The sequence below is a fragment of the Physeter macrocephalus genome, unplaced genomic scaffold (assembly GCF_002837175.3).
Source record: "Physeter macrocephalus isolate SW-GA unplaced genomic scaffold, ASM283717v5 random_53, whole genome shotgun sequence".
NCBI classification, from domain to species: domain Eukaryota; kingdom Metazoa; phylum Chordata; class Mammalia; order Artiodactyla; family Physeteridae; genus Physeter; species Physeter macrocephalus.
The window spans coordinates 105,745-132,908 of NW_021145344.1; the positions used below are offsets into that span (position 1 = coordinate 105,745).

The 27,164-nt window shown below is 50.4% G+C and overlaps 1 protein-coding gene across 2 annotated transcripts in view; it reads left to right on the forward strand.

Annotated features, from left to right (window-relative positions):
* Positions 1-26,761, forward strand: part of JPH2 (junctophilin 2) — a 64,163-nt gene extending 37,402 nt beyond the window's left edge. The window contains exons 3-6 of one of the 2 annotated variants that reach the window (XM_024128395.3): positions 20,973-21,091; positions 22,139-22,845; positions 23,429-23,522; positions 24,950-26,761. In XM_024128395.3, coding sequence (XP_023984163.1) covers positions 20,973-21,091; positions 22,139-22,845; positions 23,429-23,509 — 907 coding nt within the window. In that variant the 3' untranslated portion in view covers positions 23,510-23,522; positions 24,950-26,761. Of the gene's footprint in view, positions 1-20,972; positions 21,092-22,138; positions 22,846-23,428; positions 23,523-24,949 lie in introns of those variants that run through there. The other variant, XM_055082277.1, reaches the window with a different exon arrangement.
* The last annotated feature ends 403 nt before the right edge of the window (positions 26,762-27,164 follow it).

Consider the following 27,164-nt stretch of genomic DNA (forward strand, 5'->3'; position numbering starts at 1 on the left):
TAGCACCTCATTTATCAGGCCTCACCCCGCTCAAATGTTTCTTCCTCAGGGAAGCTCTGAGCTCTTTCCTAGTCTGGGTTCCCGGTTATATGTTTCCTGTGTGCCCCGGCCTCACCTGCCACCCCGACAATTGTCCCTACTCATTCTGTCTTCCTGACTACTTTGTATACTCCCAGAGGACAGCAACCCTGTCGGCTGCGTTCACTGCCAGGTGGCAGCACCCAGCACGGCACCCAGCACATATGTGGGGCTCAGGAAGCATTGCTGAATGACTGATGTTAGGTCTCCAACATCTCGTAAGGGGAGGCACCCTCCATTTGACTCAGTTAAGCTTTCAATCACATTTAACAAATATGTACTGAGCACCTGCTATGTGCCAGGGAGTGTTCTAGGTACTTAGGGAGGAAAACTTCAAGATCCTGGCCTGCATGGAGTTTACATTCTAGCTGGGGAGACAGCACAGTAGACATAATAAATAAATTTTAGAGCACATGGGAGGGGGCAAGTTGCCTTTCTAACTATGTGACATGAAGGAGTTGAACCAGTTAGCCAACCGGGTACCTGGGGGAAGAGCAGCCCAGTAGAGGGCAGAGTCAGGAAAAATCTCCAAGATTGGCATGTGCCTAGAATGTTCTAGAAGCAGCAAGGAGACCAGCGTGGCTGACATGGACTGAGAGAAGACAGTAGTATAAGAGGCCAGAGAGAGTGCAGGGGTGGGAAGGGGACAGGTCACTGCCAATGTGGGAGCCACTAGCTACAAGTGGCAATTTATTTTATTTTTTATTTTTTTATTATTATTTTAAAAATATTTATTTATTTATTTATTTGGTTGTGCGGGGTCTTAGTTGTGGCAGGCGGGTAGCTTAGTTGCGGCTCACCAGCTCCTTAGTTGCGGCACGCAAACTCTTAGTTGCAGCATGCGTGTGGGATCTAGTTTCCTGACCATGGATCGAACCCGGGCCCCCTGCATTGGGAGCGCAGAGTCTTACCCACTGCGCCACCAGGGAAGTCCCGGCACATGTGGCAATTTAAATGGAAATGAATTGAAATTAAATAAATGAAAAGTGCTCTCCTTCAGTCACAGTAGCCACATGGCAAGGGCCCCATGGCTACCGCGTCGGACGGCACAGAGGTAGACCGTTTCCCTCCTTGTTGAAAGTGTTGTAGACCCTGCCTCAGTGGGGCCTTGCAGGTCACTGTAGGGCATCAAGCTTGCCAATACATAACTGGGCACACATCCTGGGGTCCTTTCCTCACCTCTCAAAGTGGGTATGATAAAAGTATGCAAGGCCATTTGGTTCAGCGCCGGCCAAGGTCACAATGCCTTTCCCATCATCCTTGCCGAACGGCCCTTTGGTCCCTGCTTCTGTGTCTCCAGGTGTAAGAAACTCACCACCTCTTGAGCCAGTCCAGGCCAACTTTGCAGCCTTGGCTTTTAGATTTGCTCAAACCAGGAGAATGCTCTGCTTCTCTGTCGCTTGATTCGTTGGTCCCAGTTCTGCCCTCGGCGACTGTGTGGGTTAGAAACGTGTTCACCTGCAGGTCACAGAACCTGTCTTCAGCACTGGGCTTGTATCTTCTCACAGAAGAAGATCAGAGAGGCAGTGCAAGGCTGACGTGGCAGCTCCAAGATGCCCTGGGGGACGCACCCCTCTGTCTTTCCCTCCTGCTCTGCTTAGAATGTAGTTTCTGTCCTTGTACTCAAAGGTGGTCCCAGCGCCCCTAGCTTCACCTCCACATCCAGGGCAGAGGTCGGAATGCAACAGCTTCTCTTGATGGGGAAGGAAGCCCCCCCGGGGACTTTCATCTCCTTCTCCAGAGTGGGTCACATGGCCTTCCCTGGATGCAAGGAATCTAGGAAGGTGGATGGTTTTAGCTGGACACATTGCTTCCCTGAACAAGATTAGGCTTCTGTCAGGAGGAAAGAAGGAGAGAATGGATATTTGGTGAGCGGTTAGCAATGCCTGCCTTGGACATCCCTGCGGAGATGTAAAGATTGTGATCTTAATGCCTCTGAGAGTCTTCACTGGCCTAAACGTCTCCAGCCCCTTTCCTCAGCCCCTGTTTTCAAATCTCATCACTTTCTCCGTTTTCCAGGTGGAGAAACAGAGGCACAGACATCATTTAGTGATCGAGAGCGTGGGTTTTAGGGTCAGATAACACTGTTTCGTTCAACAGGTCACTTCCCTGAGCCTCAGTTTCCCCAACTGTGGAATATGGTGGAAATTAATAGAATACTTACTGGTGAGGGTGTTGTGAGGGTAAGATGAGATAGTCCACGTCAAGTACTAGCCACAGTGCCTGGCACACAGCCATCACTCAGTAGTGGCAGTTGTCATTTTTATTATTATAACTATGCTTCCTCTTGCTTCAGTGATTCCTTCCGGTGTTGATGAATGAGGAACCAGAGACCGCAGACTGGGGGAGCTCTCTGCCGGGTCCCCCAGGTGTTTCCATTGTCCCAGCAGTCACCCCAGGGAGAGCCTGTCTCCTCTCGTCTCCAGAGGGGTGTGGAGTGGGACCACAGAGAGGAGGGAGGGGCTGCAGTGAGGATCCATCTCTAAAGCCACCTTTGGCCAAGCAGATCCCTCGTGAGGGCTATTGCATTACTGCCCACGGGCTCTTCCCATCAGCCCCGGCTCCGTGCAACCCTATCTGGGAAGGGGGTATTACCCCAAGGTCACGGCAGCCCACTGCCCACTCCGTAACCCCACAGGACTTGAGGTAGCCTTGCCAGAAGCCTGGCCAAGGACAGGGTCCTCTGAGCTCTGACCCACCAGGTAGGGTCAGAAATGCCACAGGGTGGGTCCTTTCAGTGGGAATTGGTCAGAGGTTCACCTGGGCAGCGCCCCACCCCTGTAGGGCCCAGGCATAGATAGTTTTTCCCTGAGCACCCCAGCTGGGGTGGAAATAGAGACCAGCACCACATGCCAGAAAAGCTGGCCCTGGAGCCCTAATTCGTTCTTCCTTTACATTTTTAAAAGGTTATATATTCATGTGGTTCAAAACCCCACAGTTAGACAAAAATGTAAAGTTTATCTTCTTTTCCTGTTCCCCTCTGGTTGCCACCTCCACCCCTGGTCAACTGTTACCTGCAGTTTTTTCTTTTCCTTCCAGAGTTACTTTATGCTTATATTAAGGTGAAACTTATGTTTGACCTACAAAACAGCGATTTCACATGGTTCCACCTAATGTAAGCAAATGCAGAGATTCCTGTTTTCCTCCTTCTGCCACAAAAGGTAGCATATTATACATATTCACCTGAACCTTGCTTTTTTCTCTTTGCTGTGTGTATATATCAGAGAGCTTTCCAGATCTTTCCAAATAAAGAACTTTATGCGTTTTAACTCCCACATAGTATTCCATTATATAGCTGAATCATCATTTATTTAATCAGGCCCCTGTTGTTGAACATGATTGTTTAGGTAGTTTCCCGAATTTTGCCATGTGAGATAAAGCTGTGCATTCATTATTTCACCCATGGATCAGTATATCTCTAGAATAAATTCCCCCAAGTGCAATTAGTGGTCAAAGTCTCTCTGTAGTGGTTGTGCCTTCTTATCTTCCCATCCACATTGTAGGAGGGTGAGAAGGCTGTCCCGACGTGCTGAATGATCCTGGGCAAGTCCCTGCCCTCTGTTGGTCTCCGTGTCCCGGGACACTGAACCGTCCTTGCCTTGTTTTGGGGAAAAACAGAGACCCAGAATTGGCTTTTTGCTTGGCCTTTCCCACACCCCAGCCACGTGCACATTGTTACCACGGCTTCTTTGGGAGATGACTTCAGCCCGGACCAAGGCCAAGGCAGCCTAGTGCGGTCAGCACAGAAGGGCAGGCAGAGGGACCCGCGTGGGCAAAGGCACAGATGCGGGACCACGTGGGGTAAGGCAGCGTTTCCCAAATGCCAGTCACTGATGTACACCTTCCTGAGCTGTGCCATAGCCATGTACCCTCTGGATTATTATTTCCTTACTATGTAAAAAAACCTTAACTTTCTTAAGCCTAAATTTATTTATTTATTTATTTGTTGGCTGCGCCTCGCGGCTTGCAAGATCTTAGTTCCCCGACCAGGGATCGAACCTGGGCCCACAGCAGTGAAAGCGCCGAGTCTTAACCACTGGACCACCAGGGAATTCCCTAAATTTATTTTTATAAAGCATCTACGGTCATTACCATAGATAGAAATGCAGTGTTACGTAAAGAGAAGTTAGTGGAAAAAACAAAAACACAACCAGACAATACCCAAAGAAAACCAGAAAAACATATGCACAAGAAAAGGAGAAAAATACGGTGAAGCAAAACGTCATTAAACCATCCCCAGTGCGGTTGCCTACAAAGCTCAGATCAAGGCTGCTTGCTGCTCTGCTCTCTCTCTCTGTTAAAAAAATGGAATATAAGACTCATTAAAGGTATATAAACATTAAATGAGACTTTCTCATTGAAGAAATCAGGATGGTTGACTTTGAATCTTAAAGGAACAGTGTTATCTGATGAATGTCCTGGTACCACCTATCATTTTTCGTCCTGTCAGTAGTAAGCTTTTGAGTCATTGGCCTGAAGGACAGATTTCTCCTCTCCCTCTTTCCAGAGCCTGAAAGGGAGGGAAAGCCAGTCTTTAGCCGGGCAACTAGACTCTGGAGTTCTGGATGGGAGGACCCCAAGCTTAGACCTTATACACAGTAGGCACTCACTAAATGCTCGGCAGTGACTGATTCATTAATGGGCCTGAGGGGCTCTTATGAAAGAGGAATGGACATTCAGACTAACAGTGCCTTCCTGAATCTTGTCCAAGGAAAGCAGATGTCCTGCTCTCACTCTCGCCTCCTGTGGCAGACGGTTTACCTCAGGGCTGAAGCTTGCTGGTGGAACACTGGAACAGGAGTCCCCCCAGACTGGAGAGGAGGAGCACAGGAGTACCATTGCTACTCTCCTCATCCTCTTCCATCCCTTCATTTAAACACACAGTCACAGAACAGATCAGGCACAAGTTTATTTCTCACGCATGTAAAATCCAAAATGGGTACCCTTCTCAGTGGGCAGCTCTCCTCCAAGCAATGATTCAGAGACCCAGGCTCCTTCCATCTTGTGGCTCTGCCATCTTCAACATACGGCTTCCAAGATCATAGTGCTCTCTGCATCAAGCCAATGAAAAGGAAAAACACCCGCAAAGAGGCAGTGGAAGGTTCTTATTGGCCAGGAAGTAGGGCACATCATGTCTTCTCACATTCCATTGGCCAGAATCTAGTCACGTGGCCACACCTTCCTGCAAAGGAGGCTGGGAAACAGTCCGGGTGTGTGCCCAGGAAGCAGAGGAAAGGGGTTTGGTGAACTGCTATCTAGTCTCAGCAATGTTTAGTGAACGTGGCATTCGAGGCTCTTTATCATTTGCCTCCATCCTAATTCTTCATTCACTCATGACATTGTCAGGCTAAACTTTTCTCAGCTTCTTAAAACACTCGGTGTGTGTCTGTCTGTGTGTCTGTGTATGTTTTAACACCTTTTTGTGCCTTGGCTCCTGCAGTTCCATCTATTCAGACCACCCTTTCCTCGCTTCTTTCTTCTCTTCTCCATCTGACTAGCTCACACAGACATGGAAATAAGCCCACAGCCTCAGAATTGGAAATAAGCCCACAGCCTCAGAATTTAAAATAAGACTTTGTCATTTTCCTAGGACTACATGCAGGAAGAAGAGAGGATGCCTGTACACAGCGTGGAGGTGTCCCCTTCACCTCCCCTAACTCCTTCACAGAGCAAAGCGCAGGTTTCCACAGAAGCCGCCTGAGACCCACTCCGAGAATTGTCCTGTGATAAATAGGGAGGGGAGATCCTGAGGTCAGAGATGGCAGACGTCAAGTGCTTTTTGTCAAAAAAGCTAGTAACCTGTTTTTCAAAGGGGGAGGGGAGAGAAATTGCCCAGGTAGGAGGTAAAACATAAGGATCTGAATCTGCTGAGACAGTTAGCTTTTTTTCTAGCTCATGTCTATTCTGTGAAGTAATGTGCTGATTAAACAGCTCTTGGAGCGTCTGGTGGGTGGTGGGTGGCTGCTTCCTTGAGTTTGCCAATTTCCATGGTGTAGGTACTGCCACAGTGGCTGATCTCAAGCTACCAGTGTCCTGTCAAGAGCTTGCCTGGGCCATCTCCAGTACATGTTTAGTATCAGGCTTGATTTCTCCATCCCTACTTTGCTTCAGGCTGTAGCTCAGAGGTCTCCTCTGCAGGCAAGTTTACCGTGTCTGTTCTTCTTCTGGGTTTCCCATTTTAAAAAGCCTGAACTTTCCCAACTAGATTATTTTCCTGTAGGTTTTCTCTACTGGCCTATAAGCGCCTTATGGCCAGAACTCTGATTTTAAGTTTCTTTATATCCCTGTTATGTTGTCAGATGCCCGCACTTAGTAGGCACCCAGGGAATGCCTATAGAAGGCAGGCAGGCAGGGAGGATGGGAGGAGGTGGAGCTGAAGAGCCCGGCCACGGAGGCAGATCCCACTCTGTGACTTGTTGGCAGTGTGACCTCAGGCAAATCCCTTCACCTGTCTCGGCCTGCTTCCACATCTGTAAAAAGCTCCTCTATTTTCCCCTGCTCCAGCTCAGCCAGGCCTATCACTGAATAATAATTATGATAATAATAGTCATAATGGCTGCCATTTATTCATTCAACAAATTTTTATTAAGCACTTGCTGTGGGCCAGGCCCTGTTCTTGGTGCTGGAGATTCATCAATGAACAAAACAGACAAAAATCTGTTCCTTGTGGAGCGTACTACATTTGTAGTACGTTCTACATTTAGCGTTCTAAATGTAGCATTCTACATTTGCAACGTGCCATGAACTGAACGGAATTTCACAGGCATCTCATTTGGTCTCCGGCAGCCCTGAAGAGCGAAGGTATCCTTTGCTCTATTTTATTGCTGCAGAAAGTGAGGCGAAGTAGATCGTGTGAGTTACCACGGGTAAGCCAGTGCATAAGGGGTGGAGATGGGACTTGGACCCTTGATTCTGGTCCAAAACCTGGTTCTTAGGCATCAGAACATGCCCTTCCCAAACCCCAGGCCCCCTTCCTGCCCACCTCTCTGCCTTTGCTCTGCATTTGATCAGTTCCCTTTGTCACATCCCTCAGGCCCACCCAAGACCTGACCGCTCCCTGATGGTGTCTGTTCTATCTGAATCCTGTCTCCAAATGCTTCCCTGTTACCGGACCAACCATGGTTGGTCCCCAGGCATGGACCCACATAAAGAGCCCAATACATATCTCTTAACTAATGCATTGAAATCCTTAATTTTTTCCTTGGACTCTAGCTCAAGTCTTGATTTTACATGTCTTCATCGTAAGGGTTATTTTTTCTTCCTGGGAAATCTGAAAGTCGATCTGTTGGAAACAAAACCTCAGCAGCTCTTGTGTGCTGAGTATGGTGTTCATCTCTTGCAGGGCTGGCTTACAAAGATGACAGACAGTCGCTGTCGGTGACAGTTGGCACCTTAGTTGTGGTCAAGGCTGGGATGACCACGCTGCCTCGTGTGCCTGAGGTCGCCCTGGATCATGCTGGGTATAATTATAAACAGACCCCCTTTCACCCTCAGGTGCCCTGGTTTGAATGATAAGCTCTCCGGTCACCCTAAACAAATCCTGAGGACATGACACCCCCTGCCCCAGCCCTTACTGCTCTAAGCACTTTGCAAATACCCGCGCATTTAGTTCTCCCAATTCTGTGAGGTTGGTGCTGTTATTCTCCCATTTCACAGATGGGGAAACGGAGGCACAGAACTGTAAAGTAACTTGCTCAGGGTCACACAGCTAGGAAGAAGCAGGGCTAGGATGGGAACCCCAGTCATCTGGTGCCAGAGCTCCCCCGTTCAGCCACTGCCTCAGCGAGAACTTCTCTAAGAGGTCTCCCCTGAGCCCGTGCTCTGGGCTAGATGTGTCTTCCCCTTCCCACCCCACCAGGAGCCATGGACTCGTCTCAGTCGTGACTGCTGTGACATGGTTTGGGGATAGAGGAAGACAGCAACGTGGTCGGAATCTCCTCTGGGACCCTCACACCTGACACAGTGCCTGAGGCCAAATAAAATCTCTGGAAATGCTTTTCGAAGCAAGGGATGCGATTTTCCAGGGCTGGGGCCGGGGTTGGCCCCTCCCTGCGGTTTCTTCCTCCCCGTGTGGCAGCAGGGTTGCCAGCCCCCAGGAGCATATGGAGCTGCCTGGAATTCCTTCCTAAGGCTCCTTATCAGTTTTCAGAGCAGCCTGGGGGGTGAGGGGGTTGTCAGGGACCTTGGGGGCTGCTCTGGGAAAAACTGGAATGCCACAGCGGAGTCCCACCTGGGGAGGGGCCAGAGGCTGGGGAGGGTGCTGGGCCGGGAGGGCTCAGCTGTCAACATTCCTCCAGCTCACAGAAAGCTCTCCTGTGCGCCTTGTCCTTATTTAGACAGGAGATGTCTGCTGACTTGGGCCTTGTGGGATGCCATGGCCGGCTGGCTCACCGGGCGGGTGGGGTGGGCTGAGGTGGGGAGCAGAGCACACCCAGAGCCAGGTCAGCGGGCTCTCTGCGGGCAACCCCAGTAGACCCAGGTGGGAAGACGAACCCTTGGGGTGAAGAATCACTCTCTAAGTAATAGTAACAAAAGTAGCAGCTACCATTGATGGGCTACCCACTATGCACAGGGAGGCATGCTAGGCTAGCCTGTAAGTTCTAGGAGGTGAGTCTCTTCTGTTCACTGCTGTACCCCTAGATCTAGCCCAGGACCTGGCAACGGTAAGTGCTTAGTAAATACTTGTCACGATCAAATGAGTTTACCTTTCACATGCCGCAGTTCACTTGATCCTCACAATAATTCTAGGGGCAGCTAAGTGCTATTATTAACCTGAATTACAGATGGTGAAACTGAGACTTGGAGAGGTTCCACGACTTGGCAAAGGTCACACAACTTGGACGTGGAGGAGCTGGGGTTTGAAACCAGGTCGTCTGACACCAATATTAATGAAAACTCCAACATTAATATTAAAAATTATTTAATATGAATCTTATTTCGGTGTTCACCACACTGGAATTCCTGGCTTTCCCCGTTTATTGACTGTGTGAGCTGGATGGCTTATCTAACCTTCTCATCCTTAGTTTTCTCACCTGTAAAATGGGAATTGGTAGTGATGTCTACCTTAGAGAATACTGTGAGCGTTAAATGAAATAATACATGCCAATATCTGAGCATAGTGCTGGCACATAGTAGGCTCTCAACAAGAATTGTTCTTCAAATGACTGTACCATAATTGAATCAACTACTTCCCCACTTCTTGCTTTGGCTTCATTTCCAATCTTTTGCTGTTGCAAACAGGATTGCAGTAAATACCCTTGTATGTGTGTCATTTTGCACAATTTGAGTATGTCAGTTGGCCAGATTCCCAGAGGGGAAGCACCAGCACAAAAATATGTAGATGTTAAATTTCTAAAGAAAAAAAGGTTGAGCAGTCTGAAATGATAAACATGAATATATGGAAACATGAAAAATTATGTGAGTGAAAAATGTATAATAGTGAAAGCTAAACTTTTCTAGTGCACACTCAGTGCAAAAGGCACTGTTCTAAGCCCTTTCTGTATATTAATTCCTTTAATTTTCATAACAACCCTATGAGGTATGCATTATTATTATCCAAATTTGTAATAGTTGTCTATCACTGCCTAAAAAATTATCCCCAAACATAGCAGCACGAAACAACACATTTTTCTTATCTCGCGGTTTCTGTGGGTCAGGTATCAGGACGTGGCTGGGCTGTGTCCTCTGGCTCAGGGTCTCCCATGAGGCTGCAGTCAAGGTGTCAGCCGGGGCTTTGGTCCCATCTGAAGGCTCCCCTGGGGAAGGATCCACTCCACCCTCACGCACATGGTTGTTGGCAGGATCCAGTTTCTCGTGGGCCATTGGACTGAGGCCCTGAGCTGCTTGCTGATGTTGGCGGGAGGCTGCCTTCAGTTCCTTGCCACGTGAGCCTCCCCAACATGGGAGCTTGCTTCGTCAAAGCCAGCAAGAGTCTGCTAGCAAGAGCAAAGTCACCATCTTTTGTAAACTAGTCATGGAAGTGATAGCCTATCACCGCTGCCATAGTCTTTTTGTTAGAAGCCTGTCACTGAGTCCAGCCCATACTCAAGGGGAGGGGATCCCATAAGGGTATGAATACCAGGAGGCATCTGAAAATTCTTCCTGCCACACTCACTTTTCAGAAGAAATGGATGCACAGAGAGGTTAAGTGATTTGCCCAGGTCACACGGCTAATGTCTGAGTCAGGGTTTTCAGACCTGGGTAGCATGACTTCAGATTCCATGCTCTTAAAAACTGGCCCTCAGGGGGCTTCCCTGGTGGCGCAGTGGTTGCGTGTCCGCCTGCCAATGCAGGGGAACCGGGTTCGCGCCCCGGTCCGGGAGGATCCCACATGCCGCGGAGCGGCTGGGCCCGTGAGCCATGGCCGCTGAGCCTGCGCGTCCGGAGCCTGTGCTCTGCAACGGGAGGGGCTGCGGCAGTGAGAGGCCCGCGTACCGCAAAAAAAAAAAAAAAAACTGGCCCTCAAATTGAATCTTTATTGTGTTCACAGCTCTGTTAAAAAATAGATGTACACGTGGAAAGGCTAGAAAAGAAGGCTCAAAAGCTAACATAGCTATTGTTTTGGCACAGTGGGTTCCCGTGCTGTTGCTTTACTGTTACTCTTTTCATAATTCATAAAATGTGATTTTAAAATCTGGCGTAGACTTTTAAATATTTATTTATTTGGCCGCGTCGGGCCTTAGTTGTGACACATGGGATCTTCGTTGCTGCATGCAGGATCTTTTGTTGCAGCGCGCGGGCTTCTCTCTAGTTGTGGCTCACGGGCTTCTCTCTAGTGTGCACAGGCTCAGTAGTTGCGTTGCATGGGCTTAGTTGTCCCGCAGCATGTGGGATCTTAGTCCCCCGACCAGGGGTCGAACTGCGTCCCCTGCATTGGAAGGTGGATTTTTAACCACTGGCCCACCAGGGAAGTCCCTGGTGTAGACTTTTTAAAAAGGAAGTCTCCCTGTGCAGCCACCTCATCCAGAAAAGGCCTCACTGCTGAGACCTGGGTTCCAGATTGGACTGCAGGGCCCAGTCCTATGTGGGGAGGGGGAGCAAGGGCTGAGGTCCCCTCCCTGTCACTTCACTGGCTGCCGAAATACAGCCAGACTTTAGTCACATGTAGTCAGCCAGGCAATTCCCAGGTTCCGATGGACTAACCTTTCTTTGGGCAAGTTGAGGGTATCACTGCTGGTAACCACTAGCCCTGGGCTCTATGATAGGCAGGATGAACGCTAGGGATGCCCACGCCCCTGGGGGAAGAGGCGTGGTTGTGGCCAGTCCCAGCTGCTGGGCTCTTCTGGCTTAACTGAAGTGTGTAGCAGATGCGTGGGTCAGCAAAGGCTCTGATGCCAGACAGATCTGGAATCATGTTCCAGCCGGCTCTGGATCTCACTAGCTATGAGCCGTGGGCAAATAATTTCCTGAGCCTTCCTTTCTTCTCCTGTACAGTGGGTTGTCCTGAGGATGACATCAAGACATCCTGTGACACTGAGATCACAGAGGTTGTTGTGGTTTCCTGTTGCTGCTGTAACAAATTACCACAAACTTGGGGGCTTACAGTACAGATTTATTCTCTTACAGATCTGGAGGTCAGAAGTCTGAAATCAGTCTCAGTGGGCTAAAGTCAGGGTGTTGACAGGGCTGGTTCCTTCTGGAGGCTGACAGGAGAATCCAGTTCCTTGACTTTTCAACTTCTTGGTGGCTGCCCCCATTCCTTGGTTTGGGGCCCTATCCTGCGTCTTCAAAGTGCATCACTCCAGTCTCTGCTCCATCATCACATCATCTTCTCCTCTCCTGTGGTCCCATCTGCCCCTGCCTCCCTCTTATAAGGACACTTGTGGTTACATTTAGAACCTGCTTGTATAATCCAGGATAATTCCTGCATCTCAAGATCCTCAGTTTAATCACATCTGCAAAGGCCCTTTTGCCATATAAGGTAACATTCGTTGGTTCCAGGGATTAAGACCTGGATATCTCTGGGGACATTATTCAGCCGACCGCAAAGATCAAGTATCTGGCACATAGTTAGCACTTAGTAAACAGCAACTCATTACTTTGCCTCCCCCTTAGAGGCTGCAGGGTGGGGCGGGGAAGGGGTGTCACTTAACCCACCCACACATGGTGAGTGTGAGCCCCCTTCCCAGCTGGGCTGGCGGCTCTTTTTCAAGAAGGGGAGAAAGGTTTCTGTAAAGCATGATCTGGAACAGGTCACTGCCATGGCCTGGGGATTTCAGGCTGGGCTTCCAAGGTCGGGAGGTCCTACCTAGGGTCTGAAGGGGGGGCACAGCCCCCTTGACTCAAAACCCATGCCCCTCCACTTCAGCTAAAACAAATTCACTTTCTAAAATTTTCAAACACTTGCATAGAGCTTTCTATGTGCCACGTCCTGTTCTAAATGCTTTATGTACATTCACTCTATAATCCCAACAACTCTATGAGGCAGGGGCTATTCATATCCCCAGTTTACAGATGGAAAAAAATCAAAGTACAGAGAATTATGTAAGCCACCCACAGTCAAAAAACAGTGTTCTTAACCACCTCAAAATACCAAAATATTAACAGCAATTTTTCTTTTTTCAAAAAAATCTGCTTATTTTCCAATTTTTTTGATGATGAAACCATATTATTTTTACTACATATTTTATATACTTATAATATATAATATAAAAATAACAAAATACAAATTATGAACATGTAACCCACCACATGGGCTTTCTCCTGCCCCGTAGCCTTCTGTTTGTTCTCAAAACTTTTCACCTTGTCTTATCTCTGACCAGACTCTACATCTTTCCAGAGCAGGGGCCATGTCTGGCGTAATGTTCATTATAATAATAATGGGCAAGTGACTTAACCTCTCTGTGCCTCAGTTTCTTCATCTGTAAAATGGTTGTGGTGCCTATCTCCTAGGGAGGTACGAACCCGTAGTTTATTTCCCATTTTTTCTTATTAGAAGTAATGTTTCTAGATCTAAATGTAAGAAATAAACTATAAAACCCTGGGGATAAAATATAGTAGTAAATCTTCGGATGTTGAGCTAGGCAAAGCTTTCTTAGATATGACACCAAAAGCACAGGCAACAAAGGAAAAATAGATAAATTGGACATCATTAAACTTAAAGACTTCTATGCTTCAAAGGACACCATCAAGAAAGTGAAAAGACAACAGAATGGGAAAAATATTTTCAAATCATATATTTGATAAGGGACTTGTATCTAGAATATATAAAGAACTTTTACAACTCAATAATAAGACAAAAATTTGAAAACAGGCAAAGAATCTAAACATTTCTCCTAAGAAGATTCATAAATGGTCATTAAGCACATAAAAACACGCTCAGTATCATTAGCCATCAGGGAAATGCAAATCAAAACCACGATGAAATGCACCTCACAAACCACTAGTGTGACTAAAATTTAAAAATGGATAATAGTAAGTGTTAACAAGGAGGTGGAGAAATTGGAATCCTCATATGTTATTGGAAGAAGGTAAAATGTTGCAGTCAATTCAGAACCAGTCTGGCAGTTCCTCAAAAGGTTAAAAAGAGTTACCACATGACCCAGCGATTCCACTCCTAGGCATATACCCAAGAGAAATGCAAACATACCTCCACCCAAAAACTTATACATGAATATCCATAGAAGCATTATTCATAGTAACCAAAAGGTGGAAACAACCCAAATGTCCATCAACTGATGAACAGATAAACTAAATATGGTTTATCCACACAGTGGACCATTATTTGGCAATAGAAAGGAATGAAGTATTATTTATGCTACAACGTGGGTGAACCTTGAAACAATGTTTACATGACATATCCTTCTACAAATGCATATTTAAATCCCAATTTTTTGGCAGTCCTTAGCATTTTGGAAGGGAATTGCTGGTAAACATCATTATAATAATAACAAGAACTGTAACAATAATGATAGCTAATATTTGTTAAGTGCTCAGTTTATGCTAAGCACTTTTGTGCAATCTTATTTCAGGCTCCCAGTAATTTTGTGAGTTAAATATTATTAACCCCATTTCACAGTTGAGGAAACTGAGGGCAGAGAGCAAAGGTCCGGTACCCAGAATATGATGGACGTGAACTTGTACCCTTAATCCCTCTGGTGAAGAGTTTCCCAGCAGAGCTTAGCACACGTTTGCCAAATGAATGCAGTCCGGGCAAGACTGGACCCTTATCTACATCCTTGTTGGAGGGCAGGGGAACTTTCTCCCAGGGAGCTATCTGGGCAGGTGGCTGGACACCCCAGCTGTGGTTCCTCCTCGAGTTTACTCTGACCATGATCGTTCTGGGGGGAAACGGCTACAGCCAGCCAGAGCTAGGGGCGAGGGGCTATTTTGGGAGAAGACAGGGCGGTGGCATCTGAAGCATCCCCTCAGGAAGACTTGGCTGCACTGCCCTTATCAACCACCTCTGCAGCTTCAGAGAGGCTGGCAGAGGCCTGAGTTGGGGGCTCTGATTATCTGCCTCTGTCCTCCAAACCTACCATGGGCTCCTTGTTCTGATGGATTTCTGAAAAATTTTTAAGTGAACAAATCAGAGACATTAAGTACATTCAGGTTTTTTGTTTCAGTCGTCTAAAAACAACCGTGCTTCTTATATATTTTATTAACAAGCACCTAGATAGCACTTCCTGTGTCCTGGCTACTGTTCTAAGGGCCATATGACTGTTTATTCATTTACTCCTTATACTGTTTCTCTGAGGCAGGTGCTGTTATTATCCCCATTTTACAGATGAGGAGACTGGGGCTCAGGGGGCTCAGACTTGCCCGAGGGTATTAGGAGCAGAGCCAAGACCTGACCCCAGACAACCTAGCCAGAGCTGCCCCCTCTTAGCCACACCCCCATGCAGTTTAAGGCTTTGCTCTGCACCCCTGTCCATCCACTGATTTTCAGAGATGTTGTGTAGTTGATCTGGCAGGGCTGCATTAAGCTGTGAGCTCCTCAGGCGGCTGCTGGGTCTGATTTTTCCCCATCCCTGGTCCCAGCACGTGGAAGACCTGGCCCAGTTAGTTAGTGCCAGGAAGGCCGCAGCTCAGTGTAATGGGGAAGAGCTTGGGCAGGTGCACTTTCTAGCTGTGTGACCTTGAGAAAGTGACTTCACCTCACTGAAGTCAGATGTGTAATTGTGGCCACAGCACAGAGCTGGGCACAAAGTGCTCAACCAATAACAGATTAATATTATTAATAAGAGTAGTAGAAGAGACCGTTATTCAGTGGATGCATTAGAACAGAGGTGGGCAAACTTTTCCTGTAAAGCACCAGACGGTAAATATTTTTGGCCTTGCAGGTCATGGACTTCGGTGGCAGCTACTTAACCCTAGATAATAGTAAACAAATGGTTGTGGCTCTGTTCCAATAAAACTTTACATGGACACAAATCTAAATTCCATATAATTTTCACGTCATAAAATTACTCGTTTGGGTTTTTTACCACACCTTTAAAAATATAAAGAGCATTATTAGCTCACAGGTGGTACAGAAACAGGCAGCGGGCTAAATTTGGCCTGTTGCCCTAATTGGCTGACCCCTGCAATAGAATGTGAGCTCTACAAGGGATTTTTGGATACTTGGTTTGCTGTTTTAGTCACAGTGCCCAGAATAGTGCCTTGCACATAGTAGGCACTCCATAAAGTTGTATTGAATGAATGAATCTGGATGTTGAAGTGGGTCTTGAGCTGGCCCTTTAAGGCTGGGAGGTGGAAGGACTGAGAAAGAACATTCCAGAGGGGAGAACAGCCAGAGCAAAGGAGTCAGGGGTACATCCTCTGGGTTTCTCCCTTTGGCCCAAGGAAGCCATCGGTGGCCTGATGGAGCCTGGGCAACAAGGCCAGGTCTACTGGGGCAGTAGGGGTCTGGGGTGGGCAAAGGAGTCAGGGGTGGGGCTGGATACTCTCAGAAGTGCTTCCACTGGGTTTTTGCCCTGTCCCATCCTTGAACCACCAGCAGCCCTATTTTTAACCCTGCTGACGAAAGAAAGTCTAAGTCTGTTGAAATCAAGAAGGGTGACTGATCCTTGCCCCACCCCCTGCCCCAGTTACTGCTCCTTCCCTTCCCCGCATCAGGGGCAGAGCCATCCTAGGAGACCCTCCCCAAGAAACATCAAAGTGGTCATAGGAAAAGAAATGGTTCCTGCGCTTCCCTAGCAGGACCTGGACTCAGGGAGGGATCCTGGTGCTTGAAGAGAGCCTCTCAAGGCTCCTGGGGGGTTGAGCAGGCTGAGAACTGCCCAAGAGAAAGCTGGCTTTTCTCTCTGTCTGACTAGTGCGTGCTTCTCAAATTTCAATGAGCAGTGGAAGCAGCTGGAGGTTTATAAGATACAGATTCCTGGGCTCCTCCTAGGAAATTCTGATTCAATAGATCTGGGGTGGAGCCCCCAAAGCTGCATTTTCACCAAGCGCCCGGATGATGAGGGGCTGGGGGGTTGGTGCGTGCACCACGCTGTGAGTGCCACTGGACCAGAAGATAGCCTTTGGGGCACAGCAGTTCAGCCTGCCCTGGTAAGCTGCCAGATAATACCCCATCAAGGCTGCCTCGGGCCGAGAATTTGGAGAGCCTTGAAGGCCACGCTAAGTAGTTTGGACTTTATTTTCAGCACAGTAGGAAGCCTTGCAAAGATTTTCAGCAAGAGGTGAGGCCACGGGATGTATGGGTTAAGCAAGCTGCATGTAATTGGTTGTAGGAGGCGAGCCTGGAGGCAGGGAGGCTACAGATGGGAGTGGGGCACCTTGCAGGAGGAGTGATGGAAGGAAGGAGAAGGGGCAGATTCAAGAGCTATAAGGGGAGCAGGAGAGACAGGAGTTGGTGGCTGTTGTCTGTGAATATTGAAAGACGAGGAAGCGGGGTGTGGGAGACGCTGGGATTCCTGGCTTGAAGGCTGGGGAGCTATTCCTGAAATCAGAGGCATTTTGGGGGGGTGTAATAAGGTATTCAGTCGGTCAGATTGATGCATGTGGGCAGAGGAGCGTGCTTCCTTTAAACCCAGCAGCCCTTATTGCCTTGGGCTGTGTGGCCACTCCTCTCTGTCCCCTGTTCTGGCTGCCCTGGAGGGTCCACCGTTGATCCCCTAGAATCTTCCAGGGCTCGGTGTGAAGGCTGCCATTCTGGCCTGAGGAGTCCTGCAACACAGCTTCCCAGGGCACCGGGAAACAAGCCTCATCCAGCTTACATGACCAAAAAAGGACATTTTCTCAGTTTGAGGGTTTGCCCAGCCCTTTCCCTCCTCCCCCAACCTGGGGTTTCAGGTTTCCAGGGAAGTGTCTCTGAAAATTTAGATCTTTGAATCCCACATACCCATGTACAGGCAAATATGAGTCTGGGGATATGCATGTACCACACTGGGTTTTAATTTTTTAATTAAAGTATAGTTGACTTACAATATCATGTAAGTTTCAGGTGTAGAGCACAGCGATTCAGTTATACGTATATATATATGTATGTGTATGTATATTCATATATCTAGGTATGTATATACATATTTTATATATATATATATATATATATATACATACATTCTTTTCCAGATTCTTTTCCCTTTAGGTTATTACAAAATACTGAGTATAGTTCCCTGTGCTCTACAGTAGGTTCCTTGTTGGTTCCACACTTGATTTGGGTGTCACAAATGTCATCTTCCTCCTTCTCCTTCTTTTTCTCCTCCTCCTCCTTCTCCACCACCATCATCACCATCATCATCATCACTCACAGCCCCATCCCGGGCGAAACACTTGCATGTGTCGCTTCTCAGTGGTTTTCACAGCAACTCCAAAAGGGCAGAATTATTATCCTACAGATGTAGAAACTGAGGCATAGAGAGGCAAAGCCACTCACCCAAGGTCCTAGAGTCCCAGGGGGGTCGGGACCAGGGGGAGGCGAGTGAGGAGAGTCATACAAATGCAGGGTCTGATTTGGCCTTTATTTAAATTTTGTTCATAGCTTGCTCATCAAGGATGATTTTTGCATTAGTTCGGACTTTTAAACATGTGGCATTCGAGTATTATTTTTCTGGATTACTGAGTTTTTTGGCATCCCTGAATTTTGAGCCTGAGGTGAATGCCTCATTTGGACCCTCGCCCCAGCCTTGGCAGAGCCAAAATTGGAATCCGGGACTGCTGATTCCAAACCCGTGCTCTTAACCGTTTCCTCCTGCCCGCTTACGCATACCTAACGTGCATGCATTCACTTATGTATCCTTTCATTCAGGAAAATATTCTTTTCTTCAGTAAACATCATTGTGGCAGTGGAGAGGGCAAGGGTTTAGAAATCAGACAATTCTGGGTTTGAACTCCACTACTCATTATGGAGTGGAGATACGGCCTGTGGTTAAGGGCACAGACTCTAGATCCCAGAAAGCCTTGGTTTGAAAACTTGCTGCCGCTTGCTGGCTGGGTAAGTTTGGTGGGATCCTTGAAGCCTTCTTATGCCCCGGATTTCTCCTCTGTAAAGAGGGATGATGGTGATAACATCTACCACATAGTGATTGGGGAAATTAAATGGGTTAATTTCTGTAAAGCCCTTGATATGTAGTAAATGCTTTGGAAGTGTCAACTGTTACTTTGCATCCTTGAGCAAGGTACCTGTCTGAGACTCAGTTTCCCCACCTGTGAAATAGAGACAGTAAAAACTACCTCCCAGGCAGTTTTGAGGATTGAAAGGGATAATGTAGGCAAAGGGCTTGGCACTTGGAGGGAGCTTAGTAAAATTTATCTTCCTTATCGTGGGCCCAATTCCATGCGAGAGACACACACAAATCAGCTCCCCGAGGAACTGACTCATCTGCCCGTGGGGACACCGATTTGACCTTTCAGTACCCCAAAGGCACGAAGCTCTTACTCCCTCTCAGGGCCTTTGCACGTGCTCTTCCCTCTACCTGGCTCACTGTCCCCACCTCACCTCTGATGGGCCAACTGATGTGTCAGTTTCAGGTCTCAACTTAAATGTCACATCCTCCAGGAAACCTTGCCTAATCCCCACCTCCAGCCCCGATCTATATCAATCTTCCTGTTGTACATTTTCATTGCATTCTGTACTCTTCCTTTATGGCACTTCTCACAATTGCACTTTTTATTTAATTACATTGTATTAAATAATTTTGGTTGTCTGCTTCCAGCCCGTCTCCCTCACTTGAGAAGGGCTTGTCTTGTCCACAGGAATCCCAGCTCCTGGCCAAGTGTGGCACATGCTTCAGAGCAGCACAGGCTCTGGAATCATCTTGCCTGGGTTGAAAATCTCAGTTCCTGCACTTAAAGACTTTGTGACCTTGGGCAAGTTACCTACCTTGCCTGTGCCTCAGTTTCCTTTTCCATAAAACAGGGAAAATAATAACAGCACCAGCTTCCTAAGGCATCATGATGATTACATGAGATAATCTTCATAATTTCTTTAAAAGAATGCCCACTGGTAGCTGGGGCTGTTAATACTTTAACAGCTACTTCTCCTAGTTAGGCTAGATTAAATAAACTGAGATAAACAACCCCCAAATTTCAGGTGCTTAACACAGTAGACATTTAAGGCTTGCTGAATTTAATGTTTAAATTTAATGCTTAAATGTTCCACATTTAATATGGGACTTTGCGGGGCTGGGGGGGGGACTTTGCTCTATGCAATAGTCATTTGTGGACCCAAATTCCTTCCACTGTGTTTCTGAACCTGGGGTCCACAGGCGGTACTGTGGAGAGAAATCAGGGAGTCCGTGAACCTAGATGCTGCCTTAGGTTAGATTCCCTACAAGCTGAGTCTGATGAGATGAGGATCCTTGTGCAGACGATTTATGGAGCAAGTGCTCTCAGGAGAGAGGGGGAGTGAGAGACACAGAATCGGACAGGGAAGTAGCCAAGCAGGGATGTTGTCTTACCTGGAGTCCAGCTTCAGCCTGATCCCATGGGGGCTCTGGATCCTGACTTGTACCTCAGAGTTGGTTCCTCTTGGGGCAAGAAGCGGCTGGCTGGTGTCATTAGTCATTGGTTATGGGCTCCCTGGGTTGGGGAGGGGTTGTTGACCTCGGGAACAAGGTGGCTTCTACTGGTTGCAATGCTCTGGGAGAGCAGTGAGCCATTAGCAGTCAATTCAAAAGCTAGGGCTGGGTGCCTTTGCCCAGCGAAGGGATCTGGGCAGGGAAAACCACATCTTTATTTTTACTAACCTCTAACCGAAATTTAGTATTTTCTTTAATTATGGAAGTTGTCAATAAATCAACAGTAGTATTAGCAGTATCTCTTGACTTTGTCACTAATAGAAATCACATATATTTTCATGTCACATTACTGTTGTTGCACGTATCCTTGAAATATCCTTTATGTTAATCTATACTTTTAAATTATGGTAGTTAATAGACCTGCTAGATATTTTGTTTAAAGTGTTAATAAAGAAGAATATACATTATTATATTATAAATTTGTCCCTTTAAATATTTTGGTAACAGTGTGTCAACATAATTGCATCCCTTTGAATCCTGTGTAATTTGTGCATTTTAAAACATTCCAAGAAGGGGTCCAGCGGTGTCACCAGATGCCAGGAAGATCTGTGACACAAATGAGGTTAAATTCCCTGTTCTGGGCCTTGGCTCTGCATCTTACCAGCAACAGGGGGAAAAGAGGACAAAGAGGATTACAGGGGAGGTTTCTGTGGGCCAGGTCTGGAAATGGCATAATCCTGTCTTCCCACAATGCTTTGGCCAGTCATCTGACCACACCTAACTGCAGGGGGGTCTGGGAAATGTAGTCCATCTGTGTGCCCAGAATGAAGAGGAAGTGGTTTGTGGAATGCACAGCAGTCTGGACCACAGGGCTCACTGACAGCTGGAGTGAATGAAAATTCTGTCCAGGGTGTCTCTTTGTGGGTTGGGGAGGAAGGGAAGAGGGCTAGTTCTCTGGAGGGATCCTGAGTCTCCACCATGTTGTCTCCTTAGGACAAGTCACGCCAAAGCCAAAGCTGAGGCAGCAGAACAGGCTGCCCTGGCTGCCAACCAAGAGTCCAACATTGCCCGCACTTTGGCCAGGGAACTGGCTCCAGACTTCTACCAGCCAGGTAGGCCCAACCAGGGAGGGGAGGGGCAGGACGGGGTAGGGGGAGGTCCTGGGGGGAGGGTGGACACTTTTTCTTTGCTTGTTGGAAAGCTGAGATGCTCAAGTGGGTCCACACATGCCTTTGAGTTCCAGAATCTGTGGAGCGTGGTGCAAGCATGGGATGGGTGCAAGCATGACACAAGGGGACTCCTGCTGGGATTGTGGTGGGGTATCAGAGGCTCCCCCCACTCCAGCCCATTTCTTCTCTCTGGGAAATGGGGCTGCAGAGTAAGGAGGACCCCCTGGCTCTGATACAGACTTTGCATTTGGATAGAGCGGTGGGAGCCCATCGGGGTGGGGGATTGGTGCTGCCTGCGCTGAGGGTTTTAAGGTGAGTGGCACAATTAGATTTGTATTTTCTAAACATTCTGGCTGCGGCCGGAAGACCAAAGGGAGACTAGATGGAAGACCGCGGAGCGCAGATCTGTGCCTGGGAGTTTAAGTCGCTTCCCATCACAGTGCGCCCCCTGCTGGTCCAAGGAAGAGCGACCCTGGCTGGCTGCCTCCGCCTTGGGTGGTCATGGCAACAGCTGTCACCACGTGCCAGGCACTGAGCTCAGCATAATACAGGCTTTTTTTTTTCACCCGATTAATCCTTCCGTTAGTATTTATGAAATAGGTTTGATTGGGCCCGTTTTTCAGATAAGAGAATGGAAAGAGACCAGTGTGACCATAAAGAGCATAAACTCTGGAGCCAGCCTAGCCTGAGTGCCAGTCCTGGCTCTGCCCTTGGTCAGCTGGGTGACTCTGGGCAAGTGATTTTTACCTCTCTTGAGCCTCCTTTTCTTCATCTGTACAATGGAGGCTAAATAATAGCATCCACCTCATAGGGTTATTAAAATGACTAAATGAGTTAGTATTGGGGAATTGCTTAAAACAGTGCTTGGCACTTGGTGGCCGTAGGTTAAGGCTGGCTGAGTACATAAATGAGACTCAGGGTGGCTTGCCCTGGGTCATCCAGTGCTGGGACCGGGGTTCGAATGCAGCCTCCCCGTGTGGTCCCCGGCAGGTCCGGAGTATCAGAAGCGCCGGCTGCTCCAGGAGATCCTGGAGAACTCGGAGAGCCTGCTGGATTCCCCCCACCGGGGCCCTGGCGCCGCAGGCCTCTCGGAGCGGCCCCGCGAGAGCCCGGAGCTGCACGAGCGCGAGACCCCTGCGCCCGAGGGTGGCCCCCCGTCGCCGGCCGGGACGCCCCCTCAGCCCAAGCGGCCTCGGCCGACCGCGGCGTCCAAGGACGGCCTGCTGAGCTCGGGCGCCTGGAACGGCGAGCCCGGCGGCGAGGGCAGCCGGCCGGTCACGCCGTCCGAGGCCGCTGGCCGCCGCAGCCCCGCGCGTCCCGCCAGCGAGCGCATGGCCATCGAGGCGCTGCAGGCGCCGCCCGCGCGGTCGCAGGAGCCCGAGGTGGCGCTCTACCAGGGCTACCACAGCTACGCCGTGCGCACCGCGCCGCCCGCGCCGCTGCCCTTCGAGGACGAGCCCGATCCCGAGGTCCCCACGGCCGACTCGGCGCCCCCGTCCCCGGCCGCCCCCGGCACGGCGGCCCCGCTCCGAGGCTCCGCGCCCGAGAGCCCCGCCAAGCTGGAACCCAAGCCCATCGTCCCCAAGGCCGAGCCCAAGGCCAAGGCCCGCAAGACGGAGGCCCGGCTGACCAAGGCCGGGGCCAAGAAGAAGGCTCGGAAGGAGGCGGCGACGGCGGCGGAGGTGGAGGTGGAGGAGGTGAGGCTGTCGGTGGGAAGTTGGGTTCCCCAGGGGTGGGGGAGCTGGGGGGTGGGATTCGGGGGCAGATGGCCGGGCGGCGAGGGTGATGGCGCAGGACAGGGCAGGCGGGATGTGGCCTTAGTTAAGTGCAGCCTGATCCACGGTTACACAACACAGTCCCCCATCTTGGGGCAGGGGGCCGGGCTTCGTGCGTGGCCGCTGTCTGGGCAGTTCTTTGGAGAAGGAGGTGGCTGGGAGTCCTAAGCGGCTGGGGTGGGGTGCACCTGTCCATCAGGCTCCCAGCCTCAGCTGCAAGGTGTAGCAGGGAGGGGCCCAGTGGGGGGCCTGGGTCCTGGACCTCTGGGCTTGCTATAGGAGGCTGGGAGCTAGGAACTGCAGCACCAAGGACTGAAGCTGGGCTCTGAGGGACTGACAGATGTGGCCCCAGAGGCATTAGCAGTGGGGAAGGCCATGTTCTTGGGTTCCAGGCCCAGCTCTGCCCACTGTGTGCTCTGGGATACGTTCTTGCCCCTCTCAGGACCCCGAGCGGTTTGGTTAATTATCTCCCGGGGACTCAGCAGCCTTTCTCCACTGCTCCCAGGTCCCCAACACCGTCCTCATCTGCATGGTGATCCTGCTTAACATCGGCCTGGCCATCCTCTTCGTTCACCTCCTGACCTGACCTCATCTACCAGGTGCGGCTGGGAGGAGGGCATGGGAGCCCCTGGGGGAGGAGAGGAAGGGCCAGCTGCCTGCGGAGCGACCCTCCTGTGGTTAATTGAGGCCCATCCCCCAGCAGAGGCAGGGACCTAGAGTGTGGATTTGAGAGATCATCTCTCCCCAGTACACAATACACGCACACACACTCACACAGACACACACACCCATACACCCCCTCGTTAGCTCAACATTCGCAGAGCACCGGATCTCTGTCAGGTGAGCACTGGGGGCTTCATTCATTCATTCATTCACTAACTCCTCATTAATTTAACCGCCGTTTACTGAGCACGTGCTCTGCTGGGATCTAAGGATTCAGCAGCGACTCACTCCTGCCCTAAGAAAGGGGGTGAACGTGAGAGTAAACCTTTCACTTATGGCTCATTATGTAAAAGTCTTGCAGTTCACACGTCAAGCAAAACCGTTCTTGACTCCATCCCCCCAGACCCCCGCAGGTCTAGACTGAGGCCACCTGGGGTGGCCGGGTCCTCTTCTCTCTGTCCTCCAATTCTCTCTTGCTCCCACCCTCTACTCGCCCACCCCCCCGCCCCCACCCTCAGTCCTTTCTTCCTGAGACCCTGCTGTCAGTCAGTTGGTTCAATCAATTGGTTTTCTCCCTGTGATGGAGCTCAGGGGCTGGGTAAGGCCCGGGGGGAAAAGGAAGTGGGCTGGGCTGGGGTGAAGGAAAAAGGTCCTCGTTGGTCTCAGGGTGAAATATCCACAAGGCAAATAAAATCTTTCTCCTGCCGGGACCAGCCTTTACACTATAATTCCTGTGCTTGGTGATGCTAACAGAGTTTCTGCCTCTTGCCCTCCCCCGCTCCACCAGAGACCCCCCTCCCTTGATCCTAGCTGAGTGTGGGCTGGGGGTTCCTACTCAGTCCCAGAGGAAAAGGAGAAGGAATCCTTGTGCTGTCACCGGGTAAATAGCCGATGACAGTATTAGCCTGGTAGGTGCTGCCGGTGGATGCTGAGCTAGGCAGGGTCCGTGTTTCATAGGGGATCTGGGAATGATTGCGGGGAGGACTGCCAACTTCCTGACCTGAAGGATGGAGAGGGGTGAGCCAGATGGCAGTGGGGGAGGAGGAAGAAAGGGAAGAGTGTCCCAGGCAAAGGGAACAGGCAGAGGCAGCAAATAGGCAGAGGCAGCATCCAGCGGGGGCCTTGCAAGGGCCAGGGGAGGCCTCCGGGACTTGTATCTGGTCCCACTGAGTCAGAGCCAAGGGGCAAGGCTGCCCTGGGGGCTTGGGGAGGCGGGGCTGGTGGTGGTGATGGAGATCTTGCCCCAGAGAGCATCAGGCCTGCGGCTTGAACCCTGCCTGGAGCCTGGCTCAGCCTCAGCCCTCCCTGCCTTTCTCCCCACTCCCTCCTTCCCTCGCCTGACCCTCTTGCTGTCTCTTTGCAGAGCCAGGAGTTCCTGCTGAGGACGCGTGGGCCCATCTTTTTGCAGTGCCAGGCAGGGCAGCCGAGGAGGACTGGACTCTGGACCTGGATGCCGGGGGTCCAGCTCGCATCCACACCACAAACACTTAAGGAGGTTTCCCGTGGCGCCCATGCCCAACGCAGGTGGTGCCCAGAGGAAGAGAAAGGGCTGGGCACCCTCCGGGAGCTCTCTGCCCAGCGGCAGGGAAAGCCCTGAAGGCAGAGCCCTGGTCTTGAACACCCTGATCTGCTCCGTCCCCCATCCTCATCCACTCCCTCGCCTTACCCCGGGCTTTTCTGTGTTTTGGGAGAAGTCACCAAACCAGGATGTTAAATCCCAGTCCCCTTCTTTCTACCCTCCCTTGCTTTCTTTTATCCTCTGGCTGCTGGGCTGAAGCCTCCCGGGCAAGTGGAGGGAGTGACGAGATCCTTGCGGTGGGCCAGCGAGGGAGACGCTCTGACAGCCCGGCGGCCCTTCCCATCGCAGTCCGGACCCCGCCCACACTCTGTCCCTTGCTTATGGATGTTCTGGATGACAGTAGAGGAAATGGACATGTTCCATTTGAATATCCCAGGATACAGTGCTTCTGTGTCCTCCCACTGGTCCAGTTAGCGTCCCTCTGGACCAGTAGAAGAGGGAGAGACGTGAGGAATTGGGGCCTTAGGCTGGGAAGCCACTGACCAGGTGGCCAGGGGGTGGGGGTGGGGAGAAGGGCTAAGGGGTGGTGAGGATGGCCCTGTCTCTGAGTGCACCTGAGCCTGGGGCTGGCATTGCATGTGGGGCTTCCAGGACGCTGAGGGGGAGGAGGGGTCGCCCTGCAGGAGCCGTGGGGCTGGTGCAAAGCTCCGGGGATGCCCCGTGAATTGATTTGTCCACTTCCGCTCCCAGGGGCCACGGCAGGCTCGGGGGTGCAAGAGCATGGAAGCCCAGGCAGAGTTCACTGGGGCTGACTCTCAGGCAGGTGTGAAGACAGGCTGCTTGTCAGCCAGCGTTTCCCAGGGAGAGGGGAGCAAGTCTGGGTCTCCCACTGGGCACAGTCTGTGATAATAAGCCCCTCGGCTTGCTTGGCAGAAGATGGTATTTGCATGTAGCCCATTAACAGATGTTTTGTACCACGCTGATCCTTCTGGGCCTTGGTGTTTGCTGCAGCTGGGTGGAGGCTGAGGGCTGTGGCCTTTGCCCCGGGGAGATGGAGGGCAAGTCTTCCAGGCACCTCCAAGCTGAGCTGGGGGAAAGGATGTGCCCATGGCATCTAAGCAGAGCTGGAGGGAGCAGCCTCTCTTCTTTGTTTCTCTGCTCCCTGGGGGCTGGGGCGTTGTGGTCGGGCCTCTCCAGGGGCCAGAGCTCTCCAGGGCAGCTCTTTGACCTGAAGTTTGCTTCTGATGGGGTCGGCTTTCCCTTCCTCCCTCAATACTTGGGAACCTTCCCTCCAGCTTCACACTTGCTGTTCCAGGCACCGCTGGGGTCTCGAGGCGTGGTTGGAACCTTGGACTGCATTTCCACAGAGAGGATCCCGTGGGTTCTCCCATCCTCCAAGGGCTCTGCCTCTGTGTGTGGGCTTTTCTGGACAACTAGGGAATGAGGGGGGTGGGCTGGGGGCACTGCTCAGGGCTGACAGCCTCCAGGCCTCGGCCCTGAGGTCACTGTCGAGGGTTTTTGGTCTGGCTCGGGGCCAGGGATAAGCCTTTGGCTGCCAGAGCTCCCTCCCGGGGCCTTGTTTGGGGGCTGGTGTTTGGGGTGAGGGTTCAGGAAGCTGCCGTCTGTGCCATAATAAACTTGCATCTGCTCACAGGCTCTGGCTGGGCTGCAGTGTCTGCTTGTGGGCTCAGGACGAGGGACTGTCTGAAGGAGAAGAGAGGCCGGGGCCCCTGGGTCATGCTGGTCCAGGCCCTGTCTCTCTCTCATAGTTCCCATAATACCTCCTGAGGGGTGGCTGAAGGGCTTTGGTTCTGGAGGGGTGCCCCAAAGGCCACAGACCTTCTAGGGCAGACCCTGGGTTTCTAAAGCAGACTTCCAGAAGATTCCCTAAGCAGCATATAGTAGAAGAAAGAGCCTGCCTTTTTTTTTAAATCTTTGGCCGCACTGTGTGGCATGAGGGATCTTGGCTCCCAAACCAGGGATCGAACCCATGCCCCCTGCATTGGGAACGTGGAGTCTTAACCACTAGACCTCCAGGGAAGTCCCCAAAGAGCCTGCC